Below are 12534 nucleotides of genomic sequence, written 5' to 3'. Positions count from 1 at the left end.
ATGGCCTGGTGTATTTCCCTTTTTCCACTGGTGGCCAGGAAGCTCAGAGTTATACTAATGGCTTCACTAACCATCTCAGTAACCATCTCTTCCTTGGGTCCCACCACCGTCATCTCTCCCAATATGCAGTGTGGTTGAGAGGCTTGGGTGGTGTCTAGGTACCTAGTTAAAAACTAGGACATATCCAGCACATGCACAGGAAATAGGAGCTATTATCAAGTCTTATGTTTTCTGATCTTCCCTTCTACTTTATTTTTAGCCATCTGGTACATGTCTCTATTTTTATTAAAGATTTTATTTATTTGAAAGAGAGAGGGCAAGAAAGAGAGAGAACGAACAGGGGGAGTAGCAGAATCTTAAGCCTACTCCCCGCTGAACGCAGAGCCTAGAGCCCAACGCAGGGCTTGATCCTAGGACCCTGAATCATGACCTGAGCTGAAATCAAGAGCCGGCAGCTCAACCGACTGAGCCCCTGAGGCGCCCTGGTACATGTGTCTCACTGTAGGTGCCGCCTGGCCTACGTTTTGGGAGTAGACCATGAAAAGCAATAAAGAATGTGATTCAGCATTCTCTGTCCTGTATTTCCTCCCAGTTATCCCCATCTTCGAGTTAGGAAACCAAGTCAGAAGCAGCTGGAGAGGATGGATTTTTATTTCTTCTTAAAAAAAATAAATAAAATGAATAGAAGCCTGAATTTCCTTCCCTTCTCTTTTTCTCCCCTTAAAAAGAAGCAAACGCTGTGAAAGTCCTTAAGATAGAGAGGCAGAGAGTGGGCCACCTGGACCCGCGCCGGAAGGAGCAGCAGCTGCACGCAGGAGGACTGGCGGCGGGCGCAGCCTGCACGGCCGTGGCCACTGTGGGATGAGCCATCTTCAGCAAGGGTGGGCGTTCCCGGGCTCCCCCCGGAGCCCTCATAGCTCCGTCTTCACCTTGTGCATCAAATCCTTTTGGTCGATCTTGTCCAGGTCCTGGTACCAGCGGTTGTAAGCCAGCAGGGCCACGTTCTTGGCAGCCACAGCCATCACCTCCACGGAGCTGGCCGCCCACTCCAGGGCATTGAGGTGGAAGAGCTGGTCGTGGAGGGCGAAGCGTGGGAGGGTGGCGTGGGAGCCGTACAGGGGGTGCGCCTGCCACTCGGCTGTCTGCACCGAGTAATAGGAGCGGAAGAGGGTCTTCAGCTGGGACCGGAGCAGGGGCTTGGGGGACTGGACTCGCCAAACGGCGGCCTCCTGAGGCTGCTTCCGCCGGAAGTTGGCCGAGATGTTGACGGGACAGATGTTGTCCAGAGAGCAGAAGAAGTTGGGGAAATCTGTAGTGAGGATGCTGGCAAAGGGGAAAAGCTTGGGGTCGGGGAAACCGAAGTAGGAAGAGTTGAGGTAGCCGTGGACCAAGGAGACCACGGTGGGCTGGAAAGAGCCCTGGGCGGCCTCGATGGGCGGGTCGAAGCCTTCAAAGGCGATGGAGCTGCTGTTGTCCAGGTGCAGGGGCGTGGCGATGACCACGATGTCATAGAAGTCGGAGCCGTTGCCCGCCTCGTTCTCGTACTCTACATAGTACAGGGGTTTCCCTTCTGGAAGGAGAGAATAGAGCACAAAAGTCCACTTATTTCTTGCCCACTACCCACTGATCTCCACCTGGCATCCAGCGCTGAGGGTCTGAGGCTCTGGGGGCAGCAGGGCTGTCAGGATGGTGGGTCCTGGGCTTTCCATGCTGGCGTGGCTGCAGAGGGAGCACTGGACTGGGAGTCAGGAGTCCCGAGCTTTTGCTGTAGCTCTGCGGCTGACTAGCTGGAGGGACTGAAGCAAGGCTGAGGCTCAAAGTCGTCCATGGTCAATCGAACGGGGCTGGCTGAATGCTGAATGCGAGACTCAGCTTTCTGGCTCTGACATTTGAATCAGGACGACAGTGCCCTCTGGTGTCAATGGGCAGTGCTGGGGCTTCCCATTGGTTTTTTGGAACCACGTGGCAGCCTCAGGGTTTAGGGAGACTGGTGGACGTGTTCCCGGTCTAGGACATGGAGTAGCGACGTGCCCTGCTCTGCTCACTCACCTGTATTTTGCAGGGTCACGGAGGTCACTGTGGCATGGATCACATTGGCCTTGGTGAGCTTCAGCAGACCGGAACAAACCAGCTTGTTGCCTCCCTCCACAGACCACAGGCTGCCCTGGGCCCCGGCTAGCGACATGGCTCCTGGGCAAAGGGGGAGAGTGGCCAGTGGGTTCTCGGAATCACTGGGCTGTGGGGCTGGAGAGTCCAGCACCATCCTACCTGCTGGGCCTCCCTCTCAGGCCAAGACTCCCCCAGCATGGGCATGGAGGGACACACATACACGAATACAACAGAATTCACAGGGCTATGACGCGAAAACATGCTCAGTGCAAGAGCCATCGATTAAAGATCACAGATGATAAGATTCGTTCCTACGGCCTGCCCAGAAGGGGCAAATCCCCGGAAACACAAAGTGTATTTACGGCTGCCCAGGGCTAGAAGGCGGGGGGTTGTCAGCGAGGCGATGGCTACAGCTATGGGGTATCCTGGAGGCCGTGAGAATGTTCTACCACGGATTGTGACAACGGAGGCACAACTCAAATCCACTTTACATCAGTGAATTGGGGGCACCTCGCTGGCTCAGTCGGTGGAACGTGTGACTTTTGATCTCAGGGTTGTGAGTTCAAGCCCCACATTGGGTCGTTGGGCATAGCGATTACTTAAAAATAAAATCTTTAAAAAAATAAATGGGTGAATTGTGTGGTATATGAATTGTATCTTGAAAGATACTCATAAGCTACTGGAAGAATGAGCAGAAGAGCCTCGCTGAGGGGACACTTGGCGGGACCGCAAGGCTGGGAAGGAGCTAGCCATGCCAGCAGCCGGAGGGGCCCCATCCTGGGCACGAGGGGGGTGCTTGTCAAATACAAACCTTTTCATTCATTTATTCAACAAAAATGGGCTGAGTGCCTCCACTGGTCCAGGCCCTGTTCTAAGGGTTTGGGATACATCAGTAAACAAAGGAGACAGAGCTTCCTGCCCTTGGGAAGCCGACATTCTAGTGGGAAGAGATGGAAGAAGTAAATGAGATAGGCGGCTAGAAGCAGACACTGCAGGGTAGAGGGACGGGCACTGCTGGGGGCAGGAGGAGGCGTCCACATGGTTGGGAACTGTGCGGTAGGGTAGCATCAATGAAAAGGAACATCTGCACAAAGTCAGAGGTTACCAGGGGAGCAAGAGTTTATCACGACTGTGTCTCAGGGAAGAATGTTCCAGGTGGAAAAAAAGCCCTAAAGCAAGAGTGCATCTGGAACGCTCCTGGGCTGGGATGAGTGAGTGGGGAGGTGGTGGGGCCTGGACCATGGAGGACCTTGCAGGCCACTGGAAGGACTCTGGCTTTTACCTGAAGGCAAGTGGGAGCCCTTGCAGAGTGTAACACATAGGTCTGATCTGATGTGTCTTTTGTTTTGAAAGGGTCATCCAGCTGATGTACTGAGAATAGCCTGCAAGGGGAAGGGGGGCAGTGGTGGGGGAGGGGGGCTTGGCAGGGGACTTGCAGTAATCCGGGTGAGGGATGCTGACAGCTCAGACCAGGGAGGAAGCAGTGGTGGGAAGCAGTCGGATTCTGGATATATGTGGAAGGCAGAGCGAATGAGATTTCTTGACATATGTGATGGATATGAGATAAAGCACGAGTCCAGGTTTTGGCTGGAGCAACAGAAAGGGGCTATTACCAACCAGGCTGGGGACACTCTCAGAGAGACAGGCTGGAGGGGAAAGGTCAGGAGCTCAGGTCTGGCCACCCTGAGTGCCCCCGGGCGCACCAGTGGAGACATAAGGGTAGCACCTGACATGTGAGCCTACAGTCCTGCAGGGAGGTCTGAGCTGGGGGTCATGCTTGGGAGTCAGTGGGTGGAACTGTGAGTAGCTGAGAGGCGGACCAAGGGCTGAGCCTGCACCTTCCATGTCGGGGGGCTAGAACAGAAGCACCCAGCCTGCGCTGGACGATGGCAGGCTGTGCACGTGCCCGCTTGCCCCAGTGGGGCAGGTCCTGAAACCAGCCCAACCAGGAGTGGTGGAAACACATTGGACCTAAGATCTGAGCTTCGCCTCCACCACCTGAGAAGTGGGGTGAACATTACCTCCTGCCAGCCTGGAGGACCAATGCCAGAATCCAATGGAGTTGAGGCAATAAGATGCTTGGGCAACTGTACTGAGCCTGGTAAGTGTGAGGTGGGTGCGGGGAGCCCAGCCTACTCTGGGCACTGTGGGCCAGGGAAGGGCAGGAGACAGGCCGAGGGCCAGAGGCTCACCGGCAAAGGCGGGCATCGCTGCAGACTGGCCATAGCTGGCCCGCAGGACGGCGGAGACGACGTCGTCGATAAAGCGCTGAGTGACGCCCACCTGGAGCAGGGACTCGGCCACGGAGCGCTGGGTCATGTTGACGAAGGCAGACTCCCCCAGCGAGTAGAGCAGCTCCTCCACGCCCGAGAAGGCATAACCATGGGCCTGGTACTTATAGATCCTGGGAGACACGCAGAGTTGGAGCCCATGTACGGAACGGCCTTTTGGCTGACCACCCACTCCCGGCTCACCGTACCTGGGAGGCCCAGCCGGGCCCCGCCCCTCCTCCCCATGTAGGGGGTGAGAGAGGAGGCTGGTTACTTGGCCTGTTTGCTAACTCTGGTGGGCCTTTCCCAACTATAGGGACAGTGCAGGAGGTAGGGCAAATACTCTGGAACCCCACTAGACCTGGCTTTGCATCATGGCTTTGCTAAAGGACAACTCTGGTACCTCTAAGAGCCACTCCCTGCCTGAGGACACAGTCCTCACCCAGAGGGGACTGCCAGGCAGCAGGCCACAGCCCACCCCCACTGACACATCCCTCCCTCCAGCAGTGTGGGCTCCACGCTGGCTTCTAGGGCCATGTTGGACCTGATGGCACCTGCCTCATGCCAATGTGGTCACACTCTGTGCCAGCCCAGCCTGGCCTCCCTTCTGGCTCAATCTGACAGGGCTCCCATGCACCCCGAGTTCCCGTCTCATCCCTCCACAGCTCCCCCAGTCTCAGGGACTAGTAGGTGCGGGGACTTGTTGGCTGATGGATTTCCAGAGGCACTGGTCTTTGAAATGCTGCCTCTGCTTGGGCTGCTTTGTCAACGTGTTGAGTCTGGTTATAACGGGACATCCAGACAGAGTTCCTCTCCCATGAAAGAAAAAAGTCAGCGTTGTCCATTTGGGTAAAATGGACAAGGGAGAAAGACATAAGAAAGAGGGGTAAGGACATTACGTTTGGGGGACATCTGGAAAGTAGAAGGTAGAGATGCCATGAAGAGCATAGGTGTGGAGGTGGAGAGAGTGGTGAAGTGCCAGGACCCAGCAAGGAGGCCGGGGGGCTATCCTGAATGTCTACGTCTGGGCCAGGAAGCAGGGAGGACCATCAGGAGAAAGCTGGAGTGCCAGTGGCGAGCGGGTGAACGGTGAGAAGTGGACAGAGTGACACTGGACATCTGAAGGAGTGGGGGAGGAGGCCGGGGCCCAAGGCGGCAAGAGGTGATGAACAAAGGAGTTTGTTCGAGATGGGAAAACTGGGGGACGGTAGGGCTTCTAAGTGCACGGCCCGGGGCTGTAGGAGGCCTGTAGATGTGCTTCATTCAGCTTATTTCTAAGATGAACTGGTTGCGTGTACTGAAAAACCAGGAGATTTCACACATCACTCTGGATTTCCAGCTGCTTCTAAAAAACTGGGAGACGTAGCCACAGGAGGTGGGCATCCCACATGGCCACAGCTGGCTCTAGCAGAGTGCTGGCCTCCGCCTGCAGATGGGGCCCTACTCCTTGGGGCACCCCACTCCCCTCTCTCCTCTTCCACCAGCTGCCTCCCAGGTAGGCCCTGGCAGGTGGCTGCATGGGCAAGCCCCGCTCCGAGCCCTCGGTTTCGCGGAGGGAAGGAACGCAGCGCGACCACACCGGAGACCCATCCCCGCACGACGGCGGCCCGGTCCTCGCGCTGGGGGCTCACCCAGAGGCAGGACTGGACCGTGAGGGGCTCTCCCCCTTCTTCTGCTTGACGGCTGGCTTTCGGGCCAGCCGGCTCCTTCCCCATCCGCCTTCCTCGCTCCCCCCGGCACCCCTCCGCGGCCCGCACCGCCGTACCTCATGAACTTCTCCATGACCTCCTCCACCCACATCTGCAGCCTCAGGAAGCTGATGCCGTAGTGCCACCAGAGGCGGAAGACGTTGAGCAGGTACCAGTCCGTCTCCTCCAGCACGAAGTGCTCCCCGCTGAAGACGGCGCTCCTGCCCACCACCTCTCGCCGGGGCCGCAGCCCTAGGGAGACAGCGCGGAGCCCCTCAGGTCCCTCTCGGAGGGCCCCCCAGGAGATCGAGCGGCACCTGAGCGACACTGAGGGTCCTCCCGAAGGATGCAAGTGGACTGGCTCCTTTAAAGGACTAGGAACACACGACGGTCTGTTGATGCTGCCGGCTTAACACGGCCCACGAACGCACTGGGCAGGCTCGTCGATAAAGACGTGGGAATGAAAATAATGTACCCATTTACAGTTGTTGTTTTTCCCAACAGGGATGCACTCCGCCACGAGTGCGGGAAATTCAGATGTCATCCCGGAATGTCCAGGGACTGACTGCTTGCTCTCGGATGGCAGCCCTGGGCACCAAGACCACCTGGACAGAGTCCCAGCTCTTCGCCACCGTCCCCACGCGACGGCTTACGGAGCGCTAAGGCTTCAGCATCTCGCTCCGGCCTCTCTCAGCCTGGGGAGAGGCAGAACAGGCGACAGCACCCCCAGTTGCAGATGCAGAAATCGAGGCTTAGGTTGTAGGACCTGCCCCAAGTCACAGGTGTTTGTTTCTTCCCCCCACCCCTTCCTGTCCCTGAGCCACTGAGTTCCCCATCGCGGAGGCCACATTCCCTCAGCAATCCTTCCAGGGATGTTTCCTGCCAGCACTCCTAAGAATGTATGTATATATCTAGGAGTTACTCCTCCGCCCCCACATACCATACACGGCTCTGCACCTTACTGACATACTGTGTCTCCGAGAATGTTCTATACTTGGGCCTAAAGGACTTCCTCAATCTGGCGGAATAGTCTGCCGTGTACTTAAACAGTATCTACTCTCAGATCCCGGAGGGTGGGCAGGTGGGTATTTTCAACCTTCTGCTACCTCAGACAACGCTGTGATGCATAACTTTGTTTGGATGCCACTTAGCACGTCTGCAAGTACACCTGCAGGGCCACTTCCGAGAAGTAGAGTTTGTGTGTCAAACACTACCCCTGTTTGTGGTTTTGCTAGATGCTGCCGGGGTTGAATCCAGCTCTTACTCATTCGCGGCGGGGCCACAGCAGAGGGGTAGACACCCCCTGAGCCTTCATTTCCTCAGATCTAACACCTGTCTTGCAGGAGGGCGGCTGGGTAGGGAGGATTGGGCGTGACATAATGCCCACATCCCACCTAGAAGGATGCCAGGTACCTGGCAAGCCCACACCATGTGGAAGCCGTTATGATTATGGCTATCGACAGGCAGCAAATTGAAAGGGAAAGAAACTGGCTGGGGAGTCAAACCTGGGTTCTAATCCCGGCTCTGCAACTAACTCACTGTGTAACCTCAGGCAAGTTCCTTCCCCTCTCTGGTCTCAGCTGCTCCATCTGTAAAACGAGGAGATTGGGCTACATGACCTTCTGGCCTTGACCTTCCGGGCCACGTGGGAGGAGCCCAATGGCTGCCGCCAGCCCTGGGCGCAACACACGGGGAGCCCGGGCACGGTGCACTCACCCAGCTGCTTGACGAAGTCCTGCATGTGCAGGCTCAGGGAGTGGAAGGAGGCGGCCCCGCTCTCATAGTGCTGCTTGTTGACAGAGATGGTGGCCAGGCGGCCGCCCACAGTCCCCTTCTCGAACACGTCGATCTGCACCCGGGGGCCGAAGTGTTGCTGGAGGAAATGGGCCACTGCAGAGCCCCCGATTCCGGCCCCAACCACGGCTGTCAGCAGGCCCGGGAGGCAAAGGAGGGGAGAGAGAGAGAGAGCACAGGCAGGCGTGAGGCCGCAGGTCCCACCCTCACCGCCCCCTGGGTTCCCTTGCATTTCACAGTTTTATCACCTTTCAAAAAGGAAATTTGCAGGCTAGTTTTTAAGTAAAGCTATTTACAAAGAGCAAAGGACAATCTGAAAATTGTCACCTACCCTAACACTCATTTTATAATGAAAAAGACACATTAGCAGGAAAGAATCTCAACATTCTGGATGGTCATTTAAAGAGAATACATTTAGTTTTACACACACTCATTACCTTGTCCCTATTTTTATTTCACTCTGAATTGGTGAAAACCCGGTCACTGCAGGTACTGTTAGGTGAGATCAGTGTTTGGAAACCACTCCTTCATCTGGGGGTTGGCAAACTACAGCCCGTGGGCCAGTCCTAGACGGGCGACTGTTTTTGCAAACAGAGCTCTCCTGGAACACATCGCCCTCTTTCTGGGGCTTGTTTATGGCTGCTTTCACGCTAGGGCGGAAGAGATGAGTAGCTGCCACAGAGACTGTACGGCCTTTGCAGCCTAAGGTATTTACTCTCTGGCCCTTCACTGAAGAAGTCAGCCAACCCTTGCTCTAGGGCAACCTACCCCCTGACACTTTAATCACTTCTACATCGGTGTTTGCCAAGACTGGAACGCACCCTGGGAAGGGCTGCTCACTACCGTGCAGGGCGCTCTATGCCGGTTTGGACTCTCGTTCCAAAGTTTCACCTTTGATGTCTTTGGGGGATCTTATCTACTGTCTTTACTACGCCTCCTGCTTTCCTGCTCTTTGCAAACTTGGTTCATAAGTCATGAGTGTTCTCATCCAAGTCGCTGATAAAATGTTCCGCTGGCGATGTGCGCTCTGAGGGGTACTAGGCACAACTGTCCGGACAGATCCCGATCTAGGGGCTCATACTCAACAGCACTGCGCAAAGACAGCAAGGCAGCCATGAAGCGACTGAACCGGACAGCCACACCGCCTGCAATTAGAGACACAGCTTTCCTCTCATCTGGCAGTCTGTCCAAACAGAAAAGGAGAAAAATCTGGTGTTGGTTTGTCCTTACTAGACCCCTGCTGGAGCCATGACAGACCCCTAGCTCCTGTAAGGAGGCAAAAAATACACGGTTCTTATGATGGGCCTCCATTTACTTATGCACTCCCTGCCCCAACTCCAGCACTCCACCTTCTTGTCTGCCTCGACTTCTTTGGCTGTGGAACTCACGACTTTGCTCTCTCACACTCGTGCCTTGGCCTACGTCGCTCCCTTTGTCAGGAAGGCTGCTGCCTTTTGCCTCGCTGCTTCTATGGCCCCATGTGCAATTACAGCTTGACTTGCCTCGCTCACAGAAGACAAGTCAGGCGTCACTCCCACTTATTGCTACAGCACGCACTCCTTCCCCGGGGCCTCGTGCTTGCACACTGCGCTCTACTGGTCCGTTTAAGGACTGAGAGCAGCTCACGAGGCCCCCAGATCCCAGCAGGCAGTAAAGCTAAGTATTTGTTGCATCTTGAAAAAACAAACCACCTCCTCCTTTTCGGTGTTTACAAAGCCATTTCCAAGAGTGCCCTTAACCTTTTTCAACCAGTGTGCTCCCCTCCCCTCCGTTTGCGACAGAGCCCCAGATTACCCATTTTTCAGAGGAACTAATATCACGAGGCCTGGAAGCTGCCCATAGGGCTAGAGGGAAGCAGAAGAGCTCACCTCATTGAGAAGCAGCTCATTCAACGCCCACAAATCGACACCCACTCCCTGGTCCATGGTAAGATGTGCTAGGGCACCAGAAAATCAAGCAGGGCTTTTGTCCTCCTGAGCTCATGCAGGGAGTGGGCAGACTCATGCACAGTGAGCTATGACCACGTGTGACCAAGTGTGACCACAGGGTTCTAGGGACTCCTGAAGAGGAAGCAACGAATTCTGCCAGAGCATGTGAAGACACAGGCGAAAGTAACGTCTAGACCAGGACCCTGGAGGACAATCGGCTTTGCCGGGCAGCGGAAACACATTCTTCCCGACGAGAACAGCGCGAGCACAGGGGTGTGTGGAACTGTGGGGGTGGGGGCTAAAGGGTCCCATGTCACACTGAGGTATTCGGATTGGACCCTGCAGCAGTCTGGGGGTGAAGCCATCGTCACAGGAAGCTCCCCATTGTCGTGCAGAGTCCAAACCACCGCAGGCGAACGGACGCTTCTGTCAGACAGCTGAGGACAATCAAAAAAGCTACTGAGCATCTCGGCATTGCCAAGTGTCCTGCCCTGGGTAACCCCTGGGGCCAGGGAGGCAGGGTCGAGGCAGGCAACCAGCTCTGCACTGCTGGAAACAGGAGTGCTGGGAGGAGGCCCTGCCCCTTCCCCAGGGGCCGGTGTGAAGTGTCTTGCTCTGTTGCCCCTTTTTGAGAGATGAAGGGAGTGCCCTGCACCTCCAGACACAGCCTGCCTAACTTCCCCATCCTTCGGAGACTGGCTCAACATCCACCTTCTCCCTGAGGTCTTCTCTGACCACCCTAGCTCTCAGGATTTTCTCTCCCCTGAAAACCCTAAACTCTCAGTCCCGAACTGATTTCTGGCGGGCTCGCCTGTCTTAACCCTTTATGGCCTCAGCTGCGGTTTTATAATCCAAAGAAGCCTTAGCACTGTAGTAGCCGGGTCTGTGGTGCTCCCACGGGACACGCCTCGCTGCCAACAAGGGTGCAGAGGGCAGCTTGTGGAGTGGGGACTCTGTCCCCCCATACTAGAAGCCTAGCATCTCTGCCTGTGGGAATCTTATATGTGAGGGACAGGAAAATCTTGAGGAGTCCTGTCGAGTTAAAATGACAATTGTTAAGAGAAATAAACTGCAAACAAATATGGAACTCTAGTCATTGAGATGCATGAGGAAGTATTTAGCAAAGTGTCCTAATGTCTGCAATTTATTTTGAAATGCATTAAGATGTAAGATGAATTAATGGGGGGGGGTGATAGTTATGTAATAACGCAAGTATAGGAGCAGTTTGCTAAGGGCAGAATCTAGGTGGTGAGTACACAGTAGCTCAGTGTATATCCAGTTCTTTCAACTCTGCTGTACATTTGAAAATCCTCAAAATAAAATATTGTAATAAAACCCAAGATGACTGCTGTTAAAAGTTCTCCACTGTCATTCAGCAAACTGATCGCCAGCAGACCTACCATGGGTTCTGTCTCCTATTCTCCCTGAGGTTTTGGTTTAGATATTCCTTCTAGGAAGCCCTCCCTGAGCCTGGTAGATGGACGAACCGCTCTTCCTATCAGGGTACCTTCTCAGCCTTACCACTGACTTCCCTGTATTGTGCAGTCTTGTCTCCACACAGCAACTACGGAGCTCTGTGCCTGCTACACGGACGGCCCTCAATAAACCTTTATGAATGACATCACCCAGACCCGGTCCTCTCTGTCATCCATCGGGGCACCTGGCGAAGAGCCAGGTCTACCGCGGATGCTCAATGCCCCTGGACCTTCTGGTGAGATCAGTGGCCAGTCCGGTCCCAAGCTTGCTCTTTTCCGCCCCAGGGAGCCGTCGCCACATGCCCATGCCACCCAGGATCAGCACCTTGCCTACCGCCAGTCCCCTTCCTCGCCCAGTCTCAGTCCCTCGCCCCTTCTCCAGCCAGTTCCTCTGACGAGGACCCTCCCTCGCCCAGCTTTCTTCTCCTTCCCCCACCCGGTTGCTCCCGGCTACGATCCTTTTCCCCTCGCAGCCCTCCCCTGCGCAGCCCCGCACCCCGTCCTTCCCGCACCGATTTTGCTGGGCCGGGCGTCTCCGCCTGTGGCGGCGGCGGCCAGGAACGCGGCCAGCGCGGCGAGGAGCCGGGCAGCGCGGGCCATGGCGGGCGGCGATCCGGACAGCACGCCTGGGCTCGGCGCTCGCGGGTTGGCGCTGGGCTCGCCGCCCCGCCCCGGCGCCCCACTGGCTGTTCCGCCTTCAGCCCGGCGGGCCCCTGCCTGTCATTGGTCGAGCAGCTGTCTTTCTCCAGCGCGAGGCGCTCATTAGCTGCATCCCTCTCGGGCAGGCTCTCTCGGTAGCCGCTTCCCCGTCCCGCCTCCTGGATGCGGCTTCCCCATTGGCTGGCTCGTCCTGCCCACGCGCAGGTGTGCGCGCTCCGGGTGCCCAGCATCAGGACCAGGGCCCGGCTGCTTTGGAGATTCATGCCAGAGGCGGCGGACCTCGGGTCCAGTCCAACCCCTGCGGGTTCCTAGCTCTCTAACGGCCGTCTCTGTGTCTCCTTCGGTTTCCCTGCTCCCCCGTTCTAGGTGGTTGTGGCAATCACGTGACATCAGGGACGTGATACCGCTTGGCAGTATCTGCCACTGCAGCAAATTGCTGACCAAGCGTGTGCGGCCATGGTGGCTAGGCGCTCCCCTCCGCGTGTGTGGAAGCAAGGGTGGGTGCTTTCGAGACTGCTGTCACTGGCGTGTATTTGCAGGTTTTACATGCAGCTTGTGTCTCTGCCTTCTGCTTAACAAAAAGGGAAGGGTTTCATCCAGTCTCCTCTCA

The 12534-nt window shown here is 56.1% G+C and overlaps 1 protein-coding gene across 1 annotated transcript; it reads right to left on the bottom strand.

The window, feature by feature from the left end:
* Window positions 1-633: 633 nt before the first annotated feature.
* PCYOX1L (prenylcysteine oxidase 1 like) lies at window positions 634-11893 on the bottom strand. The gene is made up of 6 exons (XM_026510731.4): window positions 11777-11893; window positions 7784-7990; window positions 6145-6319; window positions 4302-4513; window positions 2050-2190; window positions 634-1570 (listed from the first exon to the last, which is right to left on the bottom strand). The coding sequence occupies exons 1-6, from the start codon at window positions 11862-11864 to the stop codon at window positions 912-914; spliced, it is 1482 nt and encodes a 493-aa protein (XP_026366516.1). The 5' UTR covers window positions 11865-11893; the 3' UTR covers window positions 634-911.
* Between the last annotated feature and the right edge of the window lie 641 nt (window positions 11894-12534).

This window comes from Ursus arctos, unplaced genomic scaffold (assembly GCF_023065955.2).
Source record: "Ursus arctos isolate Adak ecotype North America unplaced genomic scaffold, UrsArc2.0 scaffold_15, whole genome shotgun sequence".
Lineage (NCBI taxonomy): Eukaryota > Metazoa > Chordata > Mammalia > Carnivora > Ursidae > Ursus > Ursus arctos.
This window is presented reverse-complemented; position numbering and strand designations above follow the sequence as displayed.